Below are 27,050 nucleotides of genomic sequence, written 5' to 3'. Positions count from 1 at the left end.
GGGAGCAGTTCTGAAGTGAAGCGCTCAGACTGATGTGATGACGCCGCCGCATCCGGACAATGTCTGGGTTCAGGTCGGGGTTTAGAGTCGGGACAAGCAGAAGTGATGACGCGGGGGTTTTATACTGCATATCCTTCTGTGTCACTCAGTTAAGGAGGAAAAGCGGAGATGAAATTACCAAAATTATAGAAATTTGGCCGTGCAGAGGCAGAGGGAGATATCAGATGTTGTGTTATGATTGTCGTGAAGAGATTATCCAGTATTTGGCCAACTTTATCAAATCAAACGTTCTGAATGATTGAGGGAAGTGAATGTGACATAAACAGTTACTGCCAAATATAAAAGGCACTTTCCATGTGGGTTTATCTTTTTTCTGAGTATATATTGAATTGAAATGACTTGTTTTTGCTTCTAAATATGTCAGTTATGTATAACCTTTACATCCTTCATCATCATCCAAAAATGATCATTGCAAAGGTTGTTTTGTGGATCTGCTAAACTGTTACATGTAATCTTTAATAATGATAAAACACTTTCAAAATATAACTTGCTGTTCAAAGTGGTATTGCTGCACTTTTGTGGTTAATTTAACGGTCACGTCTTTGTCTGTGCTATTAATATTATCTACGGTATATATTCTTATTGAGGATTTTTTTGTCAATATTGCCCACCATCCATGTCCATGCAAAAAAGAAAGGAAGTTATAAAGCAATTATAGAGACGTTTGTATTATTTCAACAGGATAGAGGTATGATGACTTTTATTGTTTGATTTCATATTCCAGAATATAATGATAATACACATGACTTTTATTGTTTGATTCCACAATATAATGATAATAATACACTGTCAGATCGGGGATACAAGCCATTCTTGTGTCAAAATATAAAATAGCCCACAGAAAAAGTCACAAATTGAACTAGTTGAACCTCATTATTTATTTGTGACAAGGCACATTACGCTCCTATTGAATTTATCCAATCATGTCAAACTATTACAATAACAAGCCTCCATTTTGTCGACACCCATAGGCTTAGTGACTATTGCTGTGTCATCTGGAATACAACAGTTGATCAGAAATAACACTCTTTATTGGAGGAAATTGCAGTGTAATGTATACAATCATCACTAAGCCCATTAAATCTTACTTGCCATCACTTTAGCTAATTCACGAGCGTCATTGTTACATCATAACTGTATTAGACATTGTTTTGGTTGTAACCTTGACAACAAATGGCAGGATCCGCTAACACTATAAAACCTCAATATCCTTCAGAAAGCCTCGCTCTCATGAGAACCACAGTAACAATAGCGACTCCAAGAGAAAAGGATTAAAGTGTTATTGTGCCGTGTCCACTGCCCACACACCTGGAACATGTTATCTACGGGAACATTGTCTTCAATAATGCATCTCTCTTCTCTGATTGAATAATAGCACTGCTCGTTTCAGTTGGCTGGGTTCATTTTCATTTGTAAAGAGCAAAACTGCATCGCATCATTGATGATTGTGAGAAGAAAAAAAAATCACAATTCAACAATTATACTTGTATATACTAGATTATGACCAAACAACAGGGAAATCTTGAGTTGTCTTTTATTCACGCATTATTTCTATCTTTATAAAATCTGACTTTCTTAATGACAAATAAAGTTAATGTGACAAAAACAGATGGATACACATTTTATTTACATTTAATTTTTTGGACTATAGATTGAGTAAAAAGGTCGATTATTATTTTTTAGTTCTTGCTATTATATTGTGACCTGAATAATCATGAATATTGATAAGCCAAATAATCTTGACATCCCTAATCAGATCAAATTATATGAACAGAAACTTAAATTAACCTTGTGTTTACTTACGCTCTTTGAAGATGAAATGGTCTTGGATGAATGGATGAGTCTAGGGGAAGCTATTGACATTGACCTTGATGTGACACATTGATCTATAAATAGAGGAGGCGAATAAATCCAGCAGCTACCTGGCGTCATGTGGAGGCGACCATCTTTGTGTGGGCAGTGGTTGGTAGTTCTTCTTCTTCTCTCTGTCGTGTCCACAACAAATGCACTTAAGAGAGTCTCAGAGCACATGCACTTTGACCTTTGGATAAAGTCGATAAAAGAGTTGTTGACGCTTGTAGTTATTGCTCAGAATTTGGGGGCACATGTGACAAAGACATGCCAGCAGATAAAAATAACATATGTTTGTCATCTATTTTACAAATGTCTTGAGCAGGGCCGCTGCTTGCCATTTGGGTGCCCTAAGCAGAAATGCTCAGTGGTGCCCTCATTGGCCCCAACCCACTTTGAACGGTTGAAAAATACGTAGGGAGTTGATGTAATACAAGGTGACTATTTCTGATGCTTTTTAATAAAACAAAGAAGGACGTTTTGTTTTGTAAATTTTGCCTAAATCACAATCATAAGTGGGATATGGGGGCTCTCAACCAAGAAGTAAAAAAAAAAAAAAAACTTCTAAAGTTCTGTATTCTGGTGCATTATAGGTAAGGAAAGTTTATTTGTAGAACACATTTCATACACAAGGCAATTCAAAGTGCTTCACACAGCAGGGAAAATGCATTAAAATCACAAAGAAATTACAGAAACAGAAATACAATAAAATTAAATATATACAAAATTAAATTAAAAAAACACCTAGCCACAAAGGGTAACATGTTTTCGGAGTCCAATTCCTTTATTATAGATGTAATATAATTAGAAACTCATTACTCAGTTTATTAGGAGGGCCCCCCGCAGTCCCTACATTTCCTTGCTCCGCCCCTGCTGCAGTGTCATCCGAAGCCCTTCTACTGCTCAACATAACACTACATGCTGCAAACTATTGACACTTTCTGTTGCATTTATGAAAACATGATTTAGACATTTGTAAGAAGTTGAACCACGCTGCAGTGTCAGCTCTGCGGTTCACTTGCTCTTTGTGGTTTGTAGAATATGTGTACCCATCTGTGCCCCTGATCTGTCTGTGTCTGTTTAAACTGTGGCTTGTGTGGTGTATGGAGAGAGAGGGGACACTTGAGTCCTGGTTTGAAATGATACAAACTAAAGACAGATTATGCCTACTGAAGACCCCCCGTTTAATTGTAAAAGAACAGTGCAGCTGCAGCACAAATAGTATATGTCCAAACATCCTGGTCGTGTTGGTGTCGTTCGAATCGATTGATGCCCTACGTTATGTGCGTAATGGGAGTGGCGGCACTGGATTTGAGCCTAAAATATGGGCCACCTGTCTATTAATAGCTCAATACAAACTGCAACCTTGCTAAACCTTTTCATGCTTCATTGTAAAATAGCAAAATTGCAATGTTATTAGGTTTTAGTGTAACCCTACTCAATGTGACACAATGTGACAACCTGGCAGCATATGTCCGTACAACATTGTTTATATCAATGTTTAGTTGATCAGAAAAAAACTCTATAACACAACATACGGAGCAAACGCAAAGTGTTTTTCTTCAAAACCTAAAGTCTAATCCTCTCCTCTGCTCAATAAACTACTTATTAGTTTCTAAACAATAATATTTTGTCCCACCTACATAATACATTTTTAAAATGTTTCTGTTATAATGGTAAGGACATGAGAAAGGCATTCAGCTTTGCCTTTGACACAACACAACGTTGAGAAGTCTCAGTGCTCCAAGTCGCAGTAAATGCATAAGACTAAATTATTTATTACATTCACTATTACACTCATGTACTCAAAGAACTAAAAAAAACTCAACCTTGAATATTTATAGAAGTTCATAAATCCATATTTTATTTGCTTATTGGATAAATATTATAGATACTAACTCACTTTTTAAGTGTTGTATTGTGCTACATTATATTAACCTGGCTCACGCCATGTGTGTCTCACTCTGAATTGAGATCTTCACATGAACCGATTCTCAGGAGTTTGTGAACTCACAAAAATCACGAGAATTAATTTTGCTGGCAAGGTTAATATTTTATATTAGCGTATGTTTTTTGAACAAAAAACTGAGTTATTTTGGCCATATTGCCCATCATAGAGAGTCCTTCTAGAAGGGAGGATAGTGGCAAAGAAGGGCACCATGATTAATGTGAACAGATAACATCAGACAATGGAGAGGAATGTTCTCAGTCAGTGCGATCAGAAAAGCTGTGAACAGAGACGACTAGCGAGCTCTGGCATCCGACCCTACACTGGACAGAACATGATGATGTTTTTTAATGATAGTGTACCTTTAAATATTATTTACTGACATTATTCTGCTAGGGCAGTATTAATATTATTGTTTTTCATGATCATTTTAGTAGTAATACATCGTACTGCAAATTTTGTGATCATGACAGGCCTTTCTGAGGGTTTTTATTTGCCAAAACCACCTTGATTCTTCTTATTTAGTGACATTCTTACATCTGATGGTACTCAAAAGGTGGTACATGGTGTGAAAAGAGAACCACTGATCTCAATCTCCATCTGCCATTTTTGTCAAATCTGTCAAGTATGTCAGTCATGTGCATTTGTTTGTGTTCAAAAACTTGTCCATTGATCTCTGAAGTCTGACCAGCTGGCCCTGGGTTGCCCCGGGAAACAAAGATGATGTCTTCGTCTTTTTTTCCCCCGTTACCATGGAGACAGCCTGGCAGAGCGTGTTGTGTCTGGACGATTTACTGTAAAAAGATTTAGACACAGAGGAGAGACAGCACCCGTTTGAGAAGCAATAAATACTCAAATTCACAGACCAATGGAGAGAGACACATAGAGCTTTGAACAGATGTTTCAAGTACGTTGCTAAACTGTTTTCGTCATATGGGCCCATAATATGTCAGCTTGTCGTACTGTCTTTGCGTTTTTATAAGAATTTTGTAGTATTGTTATTATTTTTGACGCAATATTTTTGTATATATCATGTTTTATGATGTAATTGTGCTCTCTTGTAGGTCCAGGAATGATGCCCTCAATAATGTCCACAGGGGGGCGCCAAGACCCTCCAGGACAGTCTGCTTTCAGCTCTGACTATCTGTCTGGTGAGGAATAGTTCACATTATATACACTTTTAAGAGAACATTGACAAGACATTGCTCTTCTTTATTGACTGAAGTCCTTCTGATAAGGTTAATTTCAACTACATTTATACGGTTTATGTATTGTATTAAGTGCAGAATACACTAACATTAAACCAGTTTGCAAAAGCGATAAACCCATACTGTCAGTAAACAAATGTGTCTTACAATGAAACTGCCTTTATATTACATAAACCACTTCAAACAACTGTCAATCAGCGATCAATAATAACTGTGTAAGACCTAAATGCAGCATCACACTAGAGGTGCCAGTGCCTTTCTTTCTTTGTTTGATATTCTAATAATAATTGTAAAAGGTCATTGGTACAATTATTTTGGGACCAATAGACACTTTAGCTCTCTTACACCCCTATGCAACAATGTTTTATCTGGTGATTAATTTATAACTTTTGCTGCCACAATATACTATGAACAAGTTGTACTCGTCGTTATTCAGCCTTGTCTCTATTCTTGCTTCCTTGTCTGCCTCAGGTCCGATGATGGGAGGAATGGGAGGTCAGTGGAGCCCGAACAAGCCCAAGGACAGCAGCATGCCCGACTCCTTTCTAGGTCCTTTTCAAATCCACTATTCTTTCTTTGTATTCCATTTAAAGAAATAAGCTTTGTCTAGTCAAATGCAGTTGTATATTATAAAATAAATCTTAAGTTAGCCTAGATTAGTCTGACTACTTAAACTATTTACATGCAATTTCTCATACATTTAGCTTGGGATGATATAGTGTAAATACTACATAATATTTCTCGTGCAATTTTTTCACCCCGCTGACAGATTATTTAGCCTTAAAAGACGCAAAATAATTGAATACTTTGAAACAAGTCAAATAATCCACCAGGCAAATATTTTAGAAAGTATTTGTTCTTAATATGGCAAAGAAATATTTATTTAGAAAAACAAAAAAAATTAAAATCTAGTTTAAAATAAATGCAAAGACGTGATTTTAGCACATATAGATAGAGTAGTTGGTTCCGTCAGTAAGATAATCTAATATTTTTTCTTCCTTAGGCTTCTCACAGTCTGGCCTGGGTGGTACTGGTCTGCCCCCTTTCCAGACCAGTATGGGACAGTCTGCTATGGGCTCAGTTTTGGAGCCCCAGAAAACGTCCGGACTTTTCAGCTCGGACCCCAAACCCCCCACCAACACCTCGGGAGGAGGCCTGTTCAAACCCAGTGAGCCGCTCTCCACCGGCGGGACGGGGCTGCACTCCATGGACCACACCCCAGGTAACAGCGCATTATTATCATCATGCATGTGTTTTCTTTGGGGCAGGGCAGGGGCAGTCAGAACACGATGGTCTGTAAGTTACAAAAATAAGACCCTAAACAGTGCATTTAAAGCAACTAGTTGATGTTATAAATCAGCTGTAAAAATAAATATTTTAAAGTAATTATTCTGACTGAAGAAAGCATTTGTATCTATGTAAATAACAGAATATAGTATATATAGTTGTTTTTACCTCACCCTTTTGAACAGCAGAGGGCAGCCTTTTCCTTAGCTGTGAGGCCACCAAAGCTTCTGCTGTGCTTCTCTTTTCTAGTTTCTAGTTTTTGCTTGGTCAATGAAAATATGTGATTTACTTTTTATCTATTTTTATGTTACCATTCATATATATACAGTAGCTGTTTACTTTTGTGTTGACACAGAAAAGTACGCACAAATGATGAAACATTTAACAACTTCTACTTCTATGAGTTTGTTATCCACACTGCTTTAATTTTGACCCCTTTGTCCTTACTTTTCCAACTTATAACTGATTTGAATTAGATAACAAGGAGCTCACTTTTTGAATTTGCAGAAATCTTTTCTCAAAATACTGTTGCATAAAATGTATTTAAAATGATCCTCTGAGCACTGCGCCGGTCCAAGATTAAGATATACTTCTATTAATAGCTCATTACATCAAATATACATAAAGATTGTGTTAAGTCTCTTCCTGGAACCTTTATAACAGAGAAGACCTTGGAGAAAATAGCAAGTTAAATTAATATAGACCTTTTTTGTGGCAGATTTACATTAAAATGCAAGATAATTAATTCATTGGATTGGCAAAAATATGGGGAGGTGTTGCAGGGATCATTATAGGGCAGGGAATTATTGGGTGTGTCTGAGCATGCTTTGCTTTTTCAGTTTTTCTGTTTTGCATGTGCCAAATTTGAACAACTCAATGTAAATGCAGTATTTTGTTTTGCTAATTATAGTGCATGCATTTTGTTCCTTGAAGCACTGCTATCTGCATGCACAAGTGTGTAAACCACACATTTCATCCTGTGTGTTATGCTGTTCATGCCTGCTTTCTAAAAATAAGATCTACCCCTGATATTTGAATGTGATTAAAGATGTCTAAAAATCCACTCACACACCTGTATACTATAAAAGGTTATTTATTACCATGATTAATTGACGAGTCTAGGCCTTGTGTTAAGTAGTTTGTTATTCTCCTCCTTAGAGTCCAGATCCACTTATAGAATTGCAGGCATATTGTATTATATTAGTCTAAATTAAATTCTGGGTATGTTAGTTTATTTATAAAAGTAGGCACCATCACATACTTTTGTTGCTTGTCCCAAAAGAGGCCTACAAGCAATCAGACCATGGTTACTATCATAAGCCTGAAAACAGTAAAACGACACAGTTGTGATTCACAGTAGCACAGTTATGAATCAGCTGGATAAAAGTACATTTTTACACAAGACGGTCTATGTTTACGAACACGGGTAACTTTGTGGCGTCCTTGAAAAAGTAATTTCTTAAGTAATTGCATTTGTTTCCTACACGGGTTTGGTGAAGAATATTCATTAAGGTTTAATTATGCATATAGCCATCAGGAGGCTGAGCTGTCTGCTATAGTAATTACAGCTGCAGTTACATGTCCACAATTAGATGCAAAACACTCGGATGTCTTTATCTCACAGATAAATATATGCTATTACTTGGACTTTCTTTAACTTGGACACTAATAGTAATAAAACACAATTTAAAAGTGCTTTATGTGACTCTTACATCAGCTTGTCTTCATGGAGATGTTGCTTTGCTTAGAATGTTCTACAGTGTGAATCAGAATCAGAAAATGTTTATTGCCATTGCCAATGAACATAATTCTTATTAAGCTTTTCTCTCTTGCATAAAATACCTTGAAAAACATACATTCTTACTATGAGTGGGGACGCCACTCCACAAATCTGACCTGTAACTTGGCCTGATTGCATGACTAGTTTATGTCCTTGCAGATAGATATGTTTAATGCCATACTGGGATACATTCTAGTGATAGGAATAACATCTTAGAGACAAGCCGGTGTGACAGGGCTGTCTTTGGATTCCCCCCTTGAACCAGTTTCAAACAACTCAAAAGATTAAATTGAAACTACTGCTGCGAGTTATTTGTCAGCACATGCAATATAACAGATACAATATGGTTGGTTGAATCTAGATGTTTTCATTCAAACTACAACACAATGTATAAAGTTTGATGTTAAGTTCATGTTTAGTTGTAATACAAATGTAAATAGTTATATTGTAATGTTGTGGATAGCTATGAGAAGTCACACAATAGATGACAATAAACGTTCTGTTGCTTAGGGATAGGCTGCCCCGGGTCAACAAGAAAAAGTACACAATGCACCTTTAAGTTCACTAAACACACAACAACAATTATATACTTCCTTGACTCCACAGTATTGTTCAAAACCATATTCATAACATTAACATGATCTTGAAGAAATCAACATGACATAAATAGTAGTTTGGTAACCAGACTCTGATGGCTTTTAGCAGGTGATTTTGAGTGAGTATGTGATTGGTTCCTCCTCTTATAAAAACCCTCCCCTCGGCAGCTCCTGTCCTCTCTCCCAGTGGTTCAATGGACGACAGCAGCGCCACGTCGTCCAACTCCGAGCCCATGAGCCCCGAGCGGTCCGGGCCGGGGGGTGAGCTGGGCAAGCAGAGGCGCAGGAAGAAGAAGAGGAAGGGGCGCGACGAGGTGTACAACTTCCTGGACAGGCAGGAGAACCAGGACACGGGGGAGGCAGAGGAGGATGAGGACGAGGAGGAAAACTGGGAGTGGGAGATCAGAGAGAGCGGAGGCGGGGGGCGGGTGAGGGGCAAGAAGACCAAGACCCGGGCCAGACTTCCAGAGGAGTGGGGCGCACCTCAGCAGCCAGTCTCCCCCACGCCTGCCACAGTGGCTCCTTCATGGTCGACCGCTGCTGACCCTCTGTCCAAGTCCGGTCCTAACCCTGAGCAGCCGACAGCCCCTTCACAAATACCCACAAGTTTCAACCATTCTCACGCCGCAACAGACGCCTCGCCACGCTCCTATGAACCAATGTGTGTAGACAAAGAAGACATACCCGGCAGTAAACCCATAGCTAACAATGGGACGGCAGCTAACAATGCTAACAAAACCAGTCAGATTGGGGATGTTAATAGCAGTTTTGCTCTAATGACAGGCGAGAACTTGAGCCCAGTTTCCCAGACGTTCTCGTTCCTGGATTCGGTTCTCCAGACTCCTCCTGGTTCAACCCCTGACTCACAAACTACCACCCCAATGACAACCACCCCGGCGCTCGCTACCGCTCCGCAGCCGGCCGTTTTCACCACTCCTAGCGCCACGACAATCGGATCAGGCCTCAATGTTGATGCTAAACCCTTTGTCCCTTCAGCTGCGCTCCTGTCCTCTGCCACTGCCCTGAGCACGACCCCTGCTCCCGCCGGGACGCCTGCCACCGTAACGCCTGCTGCAACCGTGACTGCTGCCACTGCTGCTTTTGCCCCTGCACCTGTCGCCACCAGTGTCACCCCATCCTTTAGCCCAGGCACCACCACTGCCCCTCCCTCCTTCACTCCTGCAGCCCTTTCCTCTCACCCTGCACCCTCTGCGCACCAGGAGTCCTCGTCGCCACTGCTCCCCCCACTGGAAGGTTGGTGAACTGCAAAAGAAGATTCCAGATAAATAAAAAATCAGGCATTATAGGCTAATTGTTTCAGTTTAGATAGCAGGAAGTGACTATTGTACTGTATTCCTGTTTGCATGGCTTACTTCTGCTGATCGAGCACCAGGCTTGCTTGGTGTTGGATCTATTGTGTGTTTGTAATCATCATGGAACAGCTCTGTCTGAATCAAATACTTTATTTAGTTCTCTTCAAATTATTATCTTTCAATCAGTTTATATGTCAACTACCATTTGAGCCAAATGGTTCATGACTGGCCTCAAATATTACACTGTTATGCCAAAAAGTATACACTGGAAGTTTGATTGTTTTATTATTTCTGTACTTCGCTCTAAATTTATTCTTCTGCATTAGGCGTCTTCCCCAGTTTTGAAGCAAACCAACCTTGATTAGGACTGTAGTCGGCTGAAGACATTCTTGGTCGACCAAAGACATGCCCCGTGCATTGATTTATCTACTAAAAGGGGGCGTGGCGCTGGCAAAAGCTCTCGAATGTTAACAACCTTGCCCAAAAGCAACAATGTAGAGAAATACTTGTAACAGTAACAGCATCTTCATTAGACCCCCAAAACTCCAGTTAACTTGCTCCGTGGTTTCTCCGTTCTGCTGTGGTCTATACAAATCCTTATAATCTTTGTAAAATAATTGGTGAACTACAAAGAATGTGGTCAATTAAGACACCGTTGACCGATTAATCAACTAAACGACTGCAGCCTTAGTCTTGATAGTGCGCATAATTATGTTCCCATGTGCGCTTCACCGTCTTGTTCAGTTCCCTTTTATCAACTGGGGAAAACTCAGCCTCTTTGTTATCTTGAGTATTTATTGACTAAAATGCTTCTCTAAAATTACAGCTTTCTTTGTTGACTTTATGCCTCTAAAGTCTGCCACTTAAGCTATGTTTGAACTGTTTTCTTTAAGCTTGCATACTTTTCTACTTAACTATTCATTAATTATACTATAATGGTAAAAAGTAATAAGCATTTGCCGATGGTAATGATACAGTTAGTTTTAGGACGTGGTTTCTAATGAAGTGTTTGTAACTTTATTTCAGCGAGGCAGAAGTGACTGAACATTTCCCTTCTTTCTCTCCCTTCCCTGCTTTCTCCCTGTGCTGCTAACAACATTGTGATCAACAACATCAGGTGAGCACAATCTACCCCTTGTCTTTGCATCTTGTCATGTTAAGCTCTACATTTCATCATTATATTCTGGAGAAAAGTCTTTGATTAAACATGGGGCGGCAGCATTACAGTGGAAGTAAATATTACGCTTGCAAAAAAGCAGCTTATTTGATTCAGATGATAAATCAATACAGTGTAGATCACAGTAACTCAATGGAAAATGAAAATGTTCTTGTCAAGTAAAAGGACAGTTACGTGGTAAAAATGTACTAAATTGCAGGTACAAGTACTGCTGCCAAAACTATACCTAAGTAAAAATATAAAATATCCATGAAAATACTACGTGGTACATTTTTTCCCCCGATCTGTCTTTTACAAAACTTGATTAAATAAACAATTTAAAACTGAATTACATGTTAGAATCATACTCAATTACAGGTACAGGTACACGTTTAAAACAAAAAATCTACTCACTTGCTGTAACTATTTGTAATTAGTTACTTTCCATGTTTCGTTGTGCTATTAAGCAATAGTTAAATAAAATAATAATAAATGTTTCATAATAACACACCAAGAAAATAATACGTAAAAGTAAAGAAAATAAGCAATACACCCTAAAGTCATCGAGATATACTTTAGCATAATGGAATGGCAATTAAAAAAGAAGCAGTGGTAGCCAAGAGTGTACCAAAACGAGCCCTTTTCTTTTGCTATTGCTTTTGCTATACATTTTCATTCACACAACTATACATTATTCTCAGATGTTCTTGAATTATTAAAATCAGTACAATCTGCACTGCAACACCCATGCATGTTCACTCAGACTGTTGGGAAAAGAACCTCAAATCCAGTCCAATCAAATGTTTCGGCAGCAGCATGTGTTCAGGAGGAGTTGTTCCAGAGATTCTCTTTTTCACACTACAAATTGTTATTGTGACACTATAGTGAGAGTGAGAATATCCCTTTAATATCAATAGCACAACACAAGTTTTCATTTTCTGCCCCAGCGTGAGTTGAGACGGGCTCGCTCTCTGCTTGGACCGTCTTCAATCTGATTAGTCTCGTAGGATGCTCATATGTCTCCTCTGCTAGAGATAACCCCACATCCTTTCGCATTATTAGCCATTTATGAATGTCTATTACGTCCTTTTGTGCAGAGACAGAGAAAGCTGAACAACGACCCTGAAGTGATCAAAATGAGCATTTAATATTCATTGCTTGATAAACTATACAGGTTGATTTTCATTATTGTTACTTGGCAGCTTCATTTTTTGATAATTCCATGATAGATTGTTTAAATGAAAACCAATTTGTAATGTGAACTTTGTGTGAACTTTTTTATTTACGTATTGTCTTCAGCTTTCTGTTTATAGGTGAGAATTTGAGCACTTTGCCCATTCAAAATATATAATAGTTTGAACAAAACAGACTTGCATTGTGTTTATGTTGACAGCAGGATATTAGGAGTGGGCGGTGTTGACAAAAATGAATATGTCTTTCTTTTTTTTGAAGTTTGTTGAAGTTTAATTGTGAAATGTCTGTAAAATGTATCACAAAAGTGCAGACAATTACAATTAACTCTTTTCAAAGTTTACAGCATAACTTTTTTTCATTCAGCACTTTACTATAAACAATATAGTGAATATTGAAATGTTGCATATCTCCAAAGCAACATTCACAATAGTATCTAAAGTTCAATGTATTGAACCACCTCTGAAAGATATTAATCTTACAGTTGTAACTTTTAAAACAATAGGAACAACTCTGCTTGATTCACCCACAATGCCTATTTAGATAAGTTTTTGAAATGATGATTTGTAGACATTGATGTTCTTGATATAATTTGGCATTTTGCTCTTCTAGTTCTTTCTCATTGATTGCAAATCGAAAGCCTTATATACAGTTTTCCCTATAATGTAGAAAAGTGGGTTTCTTTACTTAATATTAACTTACACTCTAAACCATGGCGATTTTAAAGCACTATATAACTTTGATATTATTTTTCTTATTAACTTTGTCTTTACCACAAAAATAGTAGCTTGCACTGTTGCTCTTTTCACATTCCGGCTTTATTCTGTCTAAATTTATCCCACGGTCTTGATGATTTCCTTTTCAAACATCATTCCAGCCTCTTCATCTCCATTATCCCCTACTCCTCATCCGTCTCATCATTTGACCTTCATTTGTCTCCTTTATATCTTGTTCCTGTTTGTGCTGTTCCTCGGCTCTCTTCCGCTTTCACGTCACTGAACCATTTTCACCCCTGTCTAACCATTTTATTCTGATATGGTCACAAAATATTTCCTGTTGTTTGTGACCGACGTGGCGTGTGCTTAAAGTGACATAATTCTACTGTATCTCAACGGAAATGCGTACAGACTCTGCTTCTCATTATATCATCTGGTTCATATCAAGAAAGATTGTAACATACACAAAAGAAGCAATAGATTTGTCAAGATATTTACATATTTATTATAAGAAATGCAGTGTATGACAACTCAATTAAACTTACCCTCCGTTGTCGTTGGTGTTTGCAATGTTGCATTTAATTCATTGCCTAATTAGTTTGTGAGGCAATAGCCAAACATAACCTTGCTGTAGGTATGCAGGTTATTTGCTTTCAAAAGGAATTTAGGTCACACAAAATCAATTGGTCTTGTTTGTTTGTTAAAGGTGCTGTACCTAATTTTTTCCGTCCTAAAAATGAGAATAACAAGTTCATTTTAAACGGTCCTAACTCATTCCTCACTTTGTCACGTCGTCCGAAGCATCCCAATTATTCACTGCAATGAATTAGAATAAGAGGGAGCGAGCAGGTTTTTTCTGGGGAATTATGTGTATTTTTAACAAATACAACTTAGGTTTAATGGAATTTGTTGACATACCTCAGAAAAGTAAATGTATTGTTCAGTAGATGTTAACATGCAGCAGGTGGCGCTAGCATCATGGTAGCATTTACTCTGAATCTGCTGTTAGCATTCTTGGATATTTATACATGTGGGCCATTCAACCTCTTTATTTTCTCCTCCTCGTCTTCATGTCTCTATTTGGCACAACATTAATACTTTAGTCGTTGTAGTTGCTGATTACTGGGTGACAGAGTTGCTGTTAGTGTTAGTGGGCGTTGTGGATGCCGACTGTATCTATTTAAATTAAGTTTAGTTAAGTCAATTGGATATTATAGTGTAAAGTAAAATTGATGGTATTTGGTGTGTATGTAAATGTGAGGTCCTCACACAGGCAGCTCTGTAATGACTTTGAAGTTTTTCATTAGAAACAGAAGATCTTTGGCCTTTTTGTCTCGCCTCATTCCCCTGTATCGCCAGCCACGCTGTAATAATCACCGTGCCGCTCATCGACGGGGGGTTCGGGGAGGGACGGGGGGTGTGGTTGTCAGGGAGACGCAGGAGGCGGTTGCTGTGGAAACTGTAGACTCTGCTCGTGAGCGATGGTGGACTGGGTGTGACAGCGGTAAAAATAGAAACCCTCTGACAAGATCCTCTTTCCTCCTCACACCTCCACAGCAGCCCCCTCCTCCTTCTCCCCACGTCACCGCGGACAACCAGCTGCGCCTCCTCTGCCTCGTCTGCAGCCCGCACCGCTTGACCTTCAAAACCAGTGCTCCAGTTGACCTCTAATGTTGGCTCGCACAGAGAAACAATACTATGATTTAATTTCATCCACTTGTCTTCCCTGAACTAAATAGACATATACTTCATTTATTACAGCATTTCAGACACAGCAACAGGCAACAAACGGTAAAGAGAGTTATTAATAAAATCCAAATATAGAGCAGTGTTATGTTAAATTAAATACAAATACAATGCAATACAATACAATCAATAACAATGACACCCTCCCTTACAAGGATGTATCCTGAAGTCTAATAGCTCTGGGTAAAAATGACTTCCAAGCCTGTCTGTGTAGTAGGAATAATACTTATACTACTGTTTTGTACTCAACATCAGAAGAACTTACAACTGGATTAGCAATAACATGTTTAAGGTCATTAGCCGAAGATGTAGAGAGACTTAATTCCACTACAGACAATATATTTGTAGGTTTTGTCTGTAAACCGCATGGGTCAATCTTAGGAACTATTATGGTTTGGAAAATAATGATTAATTAATTATTAAGCCTGAGTCATTCTTAATAAACTTAATAAAGATTATCAATTAAGTCTTAATTTCTGCTTTATTTAGGATTATTAATTAAATCTGGGGTACTCTTTTTTCACACCACAAAACTTAACTTACTTTGCTTTAAAATAGCTATTTTCAGACGGTGGACCACCAGGTCGATGAGACATAAAATACTGTATTATTAGATGCAGACAGCGCGCAGCAGTCCCATTTTTTCATGCTCATTAAAAGAAAAGTACCCGAGCTGTACACTGGCCTCTGATAGTTTTGTGTCAATGATTTTTAAATAATAATGATTTAACTTTTTATGCAAAAGGATAAAAGAGACATGGCGCACTGACATTGTTGAATACTGCACTAAAATGACCCGTGCGTTGTTAATTCACAAATAAGTATGAAGATCACCTATCACCTTTCACATTTGACCTGAAGTCCTGAATATTGCGTAACATCTGAAACATGAACAACCCTCCAGTGTTCTCCGTCTGCCCCGCCGCCTCTGCCGTACAGTAGACAAATTGTTTATGGAGGATTATGCAATAACACCCCATTTGTTTTCATTCATGCCTGACAAGTGGCTTCTGTGCCTCGGGCTGAGTCCGGAGGTGAAGGGAGTTCACTTACAAGGGACAGTTCCAAGAGCATAAGTTACATGTGTTTGTTTCTGATGTATTGGAATTGTATTAACATATTCTGTCATTGCAAACAAACAATAAATACTGTACAATTAAGTTAATGGGAAATCGCTGAAATCTGCATCATAAAAGAATATGACTGTTAAATTATGATTTGACTTAGGGTTAAAGCATTAATTTAGCCAATGATTGTACAAAAAAAATCTTATAGAAATGCCATTGAGACAGCAAGATAACTGCCATGAGTTTTATTTTTATTTTTACACAACAGCAGTCCGATTGTTTAACATGATGAAGTTGAAAGTAATACTTACAAGATCTATACAAAGAATAACCAATGACCCAATGAAGTCCTGAACATTATAAAAATAAACTGGTGCAAAAGTTCACTCTGATTTATTGTTATCATAAAAAAGTTATAGAATTTCTCATTGAGATTTAGAATGATGTGCAAATTTAGTGACAACATAGACAAAATGTACTTAATACCCTGTGTTCATTTGCTTTTCTAATAATAAATGAATATAATTTGCGTTTTCGCCTTAATAGATACAAGTAACAATATGATTTCTTCCGTTTGAAATTATTTAGAGCGAGTTCAGTTATTTAGGGTACATTTGCCTTCAGTGTTAAGCAAGTGAAGTCTAATTATATCGTGTCTGTTTTGATTCATGTTTTCCTCTTTAACCTTGAGGGAATCGCTGCTCTTCAGACAACCATTCATTTTTATTTCCAGCGGAGAATCTGTCGAGAGAATACTCGTGTCCAGATGGCTGCGCTCCTTGAAGTAATCAAACACTCTCGGCTGCATTAACCGGGGGCCTCAAACTGTGTCAAGAAACAGGTCCAATGGTCAGTTTGCAAACTCACCGCGTCTCGGGCAGTTGTAGCACCCTAGAACATGGGTTGGACATAAGTGTAATAGAGCGCTGTGTATGTCCCCTATATGAGGAAAAGTGGCATGAAAGTCAGTTTATATGTCAGGCGCAGTAGCAGCCCCCAACGCCCCGCTGTGACGTTCAGAAAAGACCAAGAGCGCACAGAGTTGGTTTAATGAGTATGTTACAGGGAGGTCGTTATGCTTTAGGTCTCGAACACGGCTCATTAATGGCTAAAACCTCTTTGCCAATGAGGGCGTGCCGAATAATGAGGTGAAAGCATGATAACTCTGAAGTAAATGTCTGCACTGTTAGCCAATCAGAGGTTAGAGATATTACATGAGTGTTGTTTCATCGACAGTGTGGAAAGTGAGTTGATTGAAGATTTAAAGGTTGGGATCCGCCTACCCGAAATGTGCCACACTATTACATTTTAAGTGCGTGTAACAAGTTTAGACAACACATTTCACTAAACTGTAGTGCTCATGATTATATTCAAGATTTAACTCAAGATTTTGCCTCTCACTCCCCAGTTTGACATTTTTGGTGACATTTATAGTGTGACTTCCTGGTTGGACATGAGCAGCAGATGTGACATGTAGCGGGAATACCATAACTGTCACCTAGCAACCATATTGAAAGCAAGACTTAATATCCATACATTACGCAATAGTTTATTATTTGAGGGATAATAGTACCTGAGAATGACTTGATTTTGTGAAATGATTGTTTAAACTGTCGCTTACATCAGAGGGGTTCTGTGTTAGAACTCAGCTCCTTTTATTTTTCAATGTTTCGAGATATGTACCACAGATGCTAGCTTGCCAAACAAAGGTATAACTAGAAAAACATGAAAACCTGTCATGTGCACTTTATTCAAATGTTGGTGTTTTTATTGCTAAAGGGAAACATCCATTTACCTACTGTGAGCGGGCTCGCCCCTCCACAAATGTGACCGATAACATTGCCTTCTTGTGTCACCTGCCTGTCTCCATGGAGATGAAGATATTTTATGCCATACTGTGGACCATTCTTAGCAAAGTATTAACATCTCCATGGAAACAAGCAGACATACTCTCAAAAGAAAGTGCACCTTTAGTTTAATAAATTGGCAACAAAGAGGTCACATGCCAATTTAATTCTAGGATATGTGTGTACTTTTGAAAGGGAAGTAGCTCGTATTTTTCAAAATACCTGACCCACAACTCTACTTCAGATGACATCACAGTATTATAGGCCTAGTATGGTTAATTGAGTTGATGACAAGCAAAATGAATTCTGTTTTGGTGCAGATTGTTGTTGTACGTGGGATATTATGCCCCCAATCACTGATATGCTAATAATCCATTATTTGTGGAATTTAAACTTTATCCTGAAAATATTGCAATATTATATAATAGAACACTGCCTCTTATCCCCATTTGCAAGTGAGTGTGACATCATAGACATATATCTTGCTAAAACAGGCTTGCAGACTTGTTGTATATGTATTTTTATTTTTTTCCCCAGTTGTTCCAATTTTAGAGCAGCATGACTCATTTTCTACCTAAAAGAAGCAGCGAATCCCTGCCACAGCATGTATCTGTCTATTAAAACCCATTTTCATGTGCCATATGAGACTCTCGCATATTCAAATGTAAATACAATCCCCCTTTTATCCACAAGATTAAAAGCTTTGGAATAAGATGTTTCAAATATAGAAATGGCTCTTGTCCTATCTTTAACAAGTAAGCCTATTAAATGCACGTTATGGCAAGAACATGCAAATGAATATGGCATGTATTAAATATGATTGGGTTATAATAATGTTAGGCGCGACTTTAGTAGTCTCTGGGTTTAACGGTTCATCTTTTTACACAGCATTTTTGTTTGTGATTGCAAGGTACAAAAAACACAACCAATCTTGATTATGCTTTGTGTTGTTTATACTGTATATCAACATGTATAACATTTATTTAACTAACTCAAGTGACTTTTTAAATGACTAAGCATTCAGTTTCCTAGTTTATGCAACATTTCGAGGACGTTTTCCCAATCTTAAGTTTTAAATTGTTAATCGATATGGCAACAGTCCTAATCATTCTAATCATTCTGAAACTCATGGATGTGTAGACTATAATTTTACATGGTTTAATAACAGAATTGAGTCTATATCTTTTTGTTTAATGATTGCAAGTAAGTGCAGAGCAGTGAGCGGAGATAGGAGGTAGGTGAAAATAGACATTTTCTGAGCACTCAAACAAGCTTTAAACAATCGCACTACAACTCTGTGTAAACTATTGAGGAAACACAATTATATCATGCTTAAAAGCTCAAAAGCTGATTTTACATATTATGTCCCCTTTAATGCCATTAAAGACCTGTTTTATTTTGCTTTGAATTCTTTAATACATTCAAATATCTTGTAAATAAGCTGCTTTTACTGAAGATTATTCGTACATTTTGAATATGTAGACATGTTTGCATACTTTTTTCTAATACAGTGCTTTTTGTAATGGGTTTATTAAACATCATTCAAATGCAGTCTAAATGATCAATCCTGGCCAGTTGCCGGTTTTGACTGGTCTGCGCCGTTACATGTGACATTATGTATCTACCGTCTCCATGTGTCTCCATATGCAGGCGTGTTGCTTTGTCGCTGGGAGGCTGGGCACCGCATCGACGTGTGCGTGTGTGTTTTTCACCAGCGAATGAGGGAATATTCGGGGGTGTCACGTGACTGCGTGATGTCAGAGGGGGGGAGAGGGATGAGGATAAAGAGAAACAGACAGACAGAAAGCAAAGGGAGAGCAAGGTGCAATTTAGAGGCACAGCTGATCCGCGCTCAGAGAAAGGCTGGAGCGAACACGCGCGCACTGGCTCTCCCACTGCTGGGTATCTATACAGCCAATTTGCATATCCACTTTCTATGCGCTTGTGCGACTTTGAAAGATTTACATCTACTTTGTGCAACAATTTGGACGATTTTGATTTTAATTTTCTCTGCAATACACTTTCTTGGAATAAAGGAGAGGAAAATGAAGATTTAAACATACTTGGATCTGGAAAAGTGGTACGTTCATGGGACTGTGAAGATTTTTCTGTGAGTGGAGCAGCAGGAAAAAGTACTCAAATATTAACTGGATTTCGCTTTAACTTTGTTCAATCATTTGGGGAACTAATAACATTTTGGACAATCGCCATCTGGGAGAAGAATGATCAGCAATACTGCAATATAAACAGAAGATCCGCTTTCTGCAACAGTTTGGATTGTGACGATATCTTTTGCATCACACCAAAAAACATATTGGAAACGATAAAAAGGCTGGCATCTTTATCGTACGATGTCTTTCCTCTCTGGCTCCACATGGCAGCAGCAGCAGCAGCAGCAGCAGCAGCAGCAGCAGCAGTCTGGCATCTTAGGCAGCAACAACAGTAGTTACATGCAACCCTCCAGTGGGCAGCAACAGAAACAAACCAGCTCACCTGCCGCCAGCGCCCCTAATGTCACCGCTTCCTCTGCCCACAATCACAGCGACTGGCACTGCCCCAGCCAAGGTCAACAGGAGGTCTCCGCGATGGACTGGATGAGCGAGGACGCTACATTTGGGAGAACCAATCGAAATGAGGGGACTTTGAGTATAGGGTCACTGGGCAGCACGGGTCAGAGCCCAAGTAGCCCGCTGTCTCCCTATTCGTCGCCCTCGTCTCCGTCTGTATCGCTGGAAAAGGACCCAGTAAATGTAAGGACCCCGGCAATGGAAGCCAAGCAATCGCCGTCTAACTTTGGGCACAATAACTTGCCTCAGAATTCGAGTCAAGACGGGAAAGACGCGTTTTACATCGAAGGAGCACAGATGAACTCCAAAGGCCAAGGAAACCAGGACTCACGACCTGTTGACAGCAGCAGAGGTGTGGAGAACAAGACATCTGGAGACCTACTTTGCAATCAGAATGCCGCAATTACAGGTCTGAGTGGAAGTCAAATCAAGCCATCTTCGGAAAAGCACAATAACGCTTTGAATGTTTTTCCGACTGTGCAGCAGCAAACAGGAAGTAAAAATAGTTTAGGATCTTCAAATGCAGCTAAAGAGGATGATTGTAATAAAGAGTGTAATGTATTTCCTAAGCCTCCGTCCAGCAGTAATCCCTCAGAGAGTTCAAATCTAAAGGATTCAAACGCAGATGACAAAGTACTTGGCCCTCGCTCCTCGCTGAACAAGGACACTAAAACTACTCAGCAGCCTCAGCGGTCCGTGGTGAGACGCGCCATGTCCGACTGTTCGCACCTGTCGGTTCCCATGGTGATGACCGGGCCTTATCCGACGGGAATGGGCGGTTCTCCGGGGATGGTACCGCCGAATCTCCCGAGCTTCGCCCTGATGGGATCTACGGCGTGCCCGCCCAGGCCGCCGTACCCTCACGTGGCGGTGAGACGCGCGTTCACGGTGTCGGACGGCACGGAGGTGGCGGCGGCGATGCTGATGGTCGCGCCGCTCACACCTGTCGTGCCTTCGTCTCCGCCCCCCAAACGGCATCATGGGAGCACGGAGACAAACCTGTTACTGCCGGTGCCGGCTTCTCTCAGCAGCAGCAAGGATGTGAAACCAAATGCTACAGGTAAAAATGTCTCTACTGAACAGAAATCTTAAAATCACCATGATTTAGTGCTAATTTGTAATGGATGTCCAGTTCTTGTTTATTAGGGCTGTAGTTTGTCAGTCGATAAATCAGTCGATGGTGTCTCGGTCGACCAAAGTTTTCATTAGCCGGGGATTTTAAAGGATTTATAATCACAACAACTGAAAGGAGAAAGCATGTAGTGAGTTATCTTGATATTTGGGATCTGCCTTTTTACAGAAAATAATATACTACTGTTTATTGGTGGTTTTCTGTTTCAACATTTGTAATTATGCCGCCTCCTGTAGTTTTGTTTCTTATCAGGGCACCTTGGGAACAGATACATGGTCAAATCATAAAAATACTTCATAGGTTTGAGAGCCTTTGTAGTTAGTCGACTGTTCAATGCTGGACAAAATACTTTACACTTACAAATCAGGTACAAATGTTATTATAGCCCAATTATTCAGACCTAAAAGTTGTCAGTTAAAATGATTAAAAAAAAAAAGGAAACACTGTTCATTTATAAGGAATTATTATAGGATTAGTAGGTTTAGAATTACAATACAAGGTGCTATGTTTATATTTATGCTAAGAGCTAACCAAGACGATCTCACTTTAACAACATATTTGGATTATACTTGTGTGTTTGTAACTTGTGTGCTGCTTTGAGTAAATGCCAGTACACTAGGTTCAATAGCGTTAATATTGTGAAGTTTGTAGGTGTATTATGATACAGTACACATCCCATTTCTAATCAGCAGCAATAACCAACATGTCTTTAGTTGTGATTTAAGAGCGCTGTTTGATGCAGAGGTAGTTTGAAGAGCACTTTGAGCTGTTTGGACATAAAGACAAATGGCCATCTGTCAGTGCGGCGCTGGTGACCTCTAACAGCAATCTTTTTCCAGCTCGCTACCTTTTAATGACCAGCACTGAGCAAAGCAGCTTTCTGTTTCCTAGATATGCATTTCCTGTAAATATTGAGTTCATTCTCTCTATTAACTTATGTAACTTGATGCCTGAAAGCTTAGACTATGGCGGTCACATGTGTGACTCAGGATTTTTTTTATGTAATCCCTAATCCAGCAATCCATCACTTCCGTGTCTCTCTTGAGCGGTTGTCTGTCTGAGATTGATTTGCTTCAAATCACATGTAACAAGTACCTTTTAATTTACAGTCAAATATATGTTGGCCAGTCACAATAACACAATTCGAAGTGTGATGTATCGCATCAAAAAGTCCACCTAATGCCACTGATTAAAACATGTAAATGCCTGATAATCACAGACAGTAAACCTTTTCAATGAGTCGTAACAGCTCAAAATGTTAATATAGTCATAGTCAACATAGTACTTATTGTGACTATTACTATTTTACTATTACTATTACAAATGATTACAGTATAATAGAAGTGTCTCCATGACATAAATCATTTGTTTTTATATCAAAAACATGATTTTGAGATAAGATATGGATTAAAACAGTTAAGGTGACGGGTGAGGGTTAGGTTTAGGGTCAGTCTACAGGAAATTGGTGTTTAGGTGCATTTACACATGTACTTGTTCGGTCCCGATTTAATTCTGATGTAGATTTGATTTGGTCCTGTTTTAGTCCTGGTTTAGCCCCGGCCTTGTCCTTGTCCATGTTTACCTCCAGGTTTAGTACAAGACCGTCCTAATTTGGTCAAAAAGACTGAAAACATGTGAGACCCTGTTGTGGTGTTTGTGTCAGTGGCATTGGTCAGACTCATGAAGCTGATGGCTGTTAATTGGTCTGACCGGCCTCTCATTATGTTAACCTGGTCTTGTTTGGTTCAATGTGGACATAGAACTTTATTTTCACCTTTTCTCCAGAACAATAGGAAATCAGAAATTCAAGAAAACAAGGTTTTGCATTAGAAGTGTGAGTGGGTTCCCATGTGAGAATTGTATGCAAAAATGTAGATTTATTTTATGGGGGTGATACACATTTTGAAGGAAATCTCATCCTCTCATCAAAATTGATAATCCATCCACATGTTGAACTATTCTTCAACAAGAAGGATTTGAAGTTCATAAACTCAAATATTATTACAAATTCTTTTGCCAACATTTTGCATCACATTTGCATCTGCTATTGAACGTATTCTCCACATTACCATTAATTTTAGTAACTTGACATTTTAGGTGTCATATTTTCTCTTCCTACAACAATACAAAAATCAAGAAACATAAACATATAATAACATTTAAAATTCAAATTGTAGCCCAAATTTGCACAATTGAGAAACCTCCTACTCATCACATAAATTACAATTGAATTACATGTTACATCAGGTCGTATTCTTCTGAGGACAATGTGTTCTAATGGGGCACGGTGCATTTATGTGCTGCACTACAAACCTGTACTTTAGACCTGTTCAGGGTCGTTATATCAATTGAGGCCTTCACAATGCCCACTAATGGTAGTCTATAACGGGATGCATGGAGCAAATCAAAGGAGATTATTGTTTTCTCAGGTGTTAAAGCACTTATATATATATATATATATAAATATATATATATAACATTCATCATGATACAATCAAATGTCCATTGACCCATCTATTGACAAAGAACACTTGATTAGTTCAAGCATTATAGTGTGACGACCCAATGCAACCAATGCCATTTCAATTTTTTAAAACACATGTATTAGTATTTATTATTAGCAGGGATTAAATAGTAAAAAAGAAATGTATAAAACTTCATCACAATTGGTCCAAGTTCAGTCTCTTCCGATACAAACTAAAGGATGCATCACACAAACGCCACAGTAAAATTGGGACTAAACAAGGCCTAAACCTGGAACTAAACATGGACAAGGCCAAGGCAAAACCAGGACTGAAACAGGACCAACACAGAAGTAAACTGAGCTCAAAACAGGACCAAACAAGAATAAGTGTGAATGCGCCCTGAGAAACAAGCAACAACAGCAGCAATTAAGAAACAACCTGTCTGTCAGAGCGAAAACCTGGATTTAAGGAGGAATGCATGTTTTTCCTTCTGGATTAATGTGACACAAAGAGTCAAATAAAAACATTATTTACATTTAGATATAATAGTTGGACTACAAGATAAATTATGATTATATTGTAACCTGAATAATCACGAATAATAATAATAATAATAATAACTTTTATTTATATAGCGCTTTTCAGTGACCCAAAGACGCTGAACATATATAAAAAAGGGGGGGGAATTTACAGACAGGGGGGGACAGCACGTACAATACACATTTATACACAGATAAAATGAACAAGACAGAAGAAGTAGAGAGAAAAAGATGGGGATGTAACAGGGGGTAGAAGAGTAGGCAATGGGGTAGAGGAGGCTAGGGGTAGGGGAGGTCATAAGCTTGGGTGAAGAGGTATGTTTTTAGGCGGGATTTGAATGTTGTGAGTGAGGGAGGGTGGCGGACATCCCTAATGAGGACATTGCCAATCTTGGACAGAATAACCTCTGGACTGAGCAATGCTATCAAATTTATTTTCCGGCCTGGTCAGGACAAATAAAAAATGAATATATCTGGAACTATTTCTCATTATAGCTTTTCAAGACTCTTGCACCAGAAGACACAGCCCACAGTTTCATGTTTTTATCCTCTGGTTTAATCAATGTCAATGTACAAAGCAGAAAGCTCTTATTTTCTCTGCATGTTTTGTTGTTGCTTTATGTTTCTCTCTGTTTAATGATCCGCCCATTCATCAGTCCGCTGTTTTTCTGCTGCAGTCGGCATTGATTAGAGATTGACTTTGGCTGTTCTTGTTCTAATATAGAGCAGCTATTTCGGTCGCTGTGTCTGTGACTGTGACGGCGTTTGCCACTGTCTTTGTGCACAGCCTCCAGTGTTGGGAATCTGACTAATTTTAAACATACACTCTTTTCCCTGCACAATGTTGCACAGACAGATAACAGCTGGGATGCCATGCCGACTGAATAGAAATAGAACTGCGGATGCACACAGAGCTCACAGCTGTAGGAAGCGAGTGAAAGATGCGATAAAAAACTCAAACTGTGAGATGGAGACAAAGCAGATGGCCGAGACGACACTCGAACAGGTACAAGAGAGATCTAAGCAGCAGAAAATCAATCAAAGTATGAGCTAATGTCCATCTATTTGAATGTGTACATATGTCATTATTAGCTTACTAAGTACACACTGTACCAACAGAAAAAGGGGTGTTCATGACAAGTAAAATGTATGTTCCGTGTTTATTGTGCAAAGATAGACGCCTGTGAAAAATGGGTTCTGTTACCTAGACTTTTAATCAGCTCCCAATGTGATAAATCGCACCTATTAACAGGGATTGTTTTGAAATTGTGAATTATAGGGCTGCAAGAGCAATAACATAGATGTCACATTATGAACTGTGTCATTATCAGATTGTAAAGTTTTGTAACTACAATTATTAGGTGTTCAGAGAATTAAATATTTCACATCCATGATGAGGTCTTACTATGTATACAACCTAATAACCCTCTAATTTGGACCGCTACAAAACATTCTGAAATAGATAAACTATTAACCCATTTTTTAATGATGTAGTAATTAAACCGTAGTAGTAGGAGTAGTAGTAGTAGTAGAAGTAGTTATATTTCAGTGCTCTAGTAAGAATACATATACTGTAGGTTATTGCAATATAAACTATTGTGAAATACACAATTACATTTACATGGTACATTTAGGGTGAAGGAAAACGAGTCCTCTGTATTTGACCCATCCAAAATGTCTGGAGCTGTGGATAACCAAAGTGCAGCCTCGGAGGATCCATCTCCAGATCTTGAGCTAGATTTGGTCACTTCTGTGCAGCTGAAATGATAATACCACAATATTAAGATAAGATAAGATATTCCTTTATTGTCCCACATGGGGAAATTTCATTGGTGCAACGCAGGTAGCTACAGAGGTAGATACAGAAGAACAGATCACTTATAGGAAGTCTGAAAAACACTTTCACTAGAAGATCTCCTATAAATAAATAAAAACTCCCATAGACAAATAAATACATAAATACCATTGCATGTGATCCCGACAGTAATTGCACATGAATATGTGTCACGACAGCACATAGATTGCACATGAATTTCACAGTAATTGCACATGAATTGCACATGAATTCCAACAGCAATTGCACATATGACAGAATTGCACAGCAGTATTAGGTTAGGTCAGTATTGCGCCGGGATAACGTGACGATCTCCGGGTAAGACGACTGTTCTCCGCAGTTTCATGAGTTCCTCCTTTGTGGAAACGCGGTACGGCGCAGGCCGGGGGGCGGGGCCGGAGCCGGGGGGCGGGGCCGGAGCCGGGGGGCCCCCCGGGGGGCGGGGCCGGAGCCGGGGGACTCAGAGCCAAGACACATCGCAACGACACGACGAAAACACTCAATCCAGCCGAATAAAGTCAAAACAAGTTAATTTAAAGCGATTCCAGTGCGTGTCCTGATCGTTCGTGAAGTTCCTCTTTCATATAAACGTGTATATAAACGTGTACCGACGACACGCCGTACTTTAGCGCGGCCGGAGGGCGCGGGGGGGAGGGGGGCTGGTGGGCTCACTCGGAGCTAGCTCACGTCACAACAACACAACGAACGCAACGAAAAACGCTCAAATCCAGCCGAAAAAAGTCCAAA

The 27,050-nt window shown here is 38.9% G+C and overlaps 1 protein-coding gene across 6 annotated transcripts in view; it reads left to right on the top strand.

The window, feature by feature from the left end:
- Nucleotides 1-27,050, top strand: part of LOC140356157 (uncharacterized) — an 87,305-nt gene that overhangs the window by 34,538 nt on the left and 25,717 nt on the right. For 4 of the 6 annotated variants that reach the window (XM_072440937.1, XM_072440936.1, XM_072440935.1 and 1 more), the window contains exons 3-6: nt 4,924-5,010; nt 5,539-5,616; nt 6,071-6,289; nt 8,899-9,984. In XM_072440937.1, coding sequence (XP_072297038.1) covers nt 4,924-5,010; nt 5,539-5,616; nt 6,071-6,289; nt 8,899-9,984 — 1,470 coding nt within the window. The remainder of the gene's footprint in view (nt 1-4,923; nt 5,011-5,538; nt 5,617-6,070; nt 6,290-8,898; nt 9,985-27,050) is intronic. The other 2 variants (XM_072440939.1, XM_072440940.1) reach the window with 2 other exon arrangements.

Source organism: Eucyclogobius newberryi, unplaced genomic scaffold (assembly GCF_026437365.1).
Source record: "Eucyclogobius newberryi isolate DKJ021-1_F unplaced genomic scaffold, fEucNew1.0.hap1 SCAF_12, whole genome shotgun sequence".
In the NCBI taxonomy this organism is placed as follows: Eukaryota; Metazoa; Chordata; class Actinopteri; order Gobiiformes; family Gobiidae; genus Eucyclogobius; species Eucyclogobius newberryi.
Note: the sequence above shows the minus strand (reverse complement) of the source record. Positions and strands in the feature narration are given on the sequence as shown.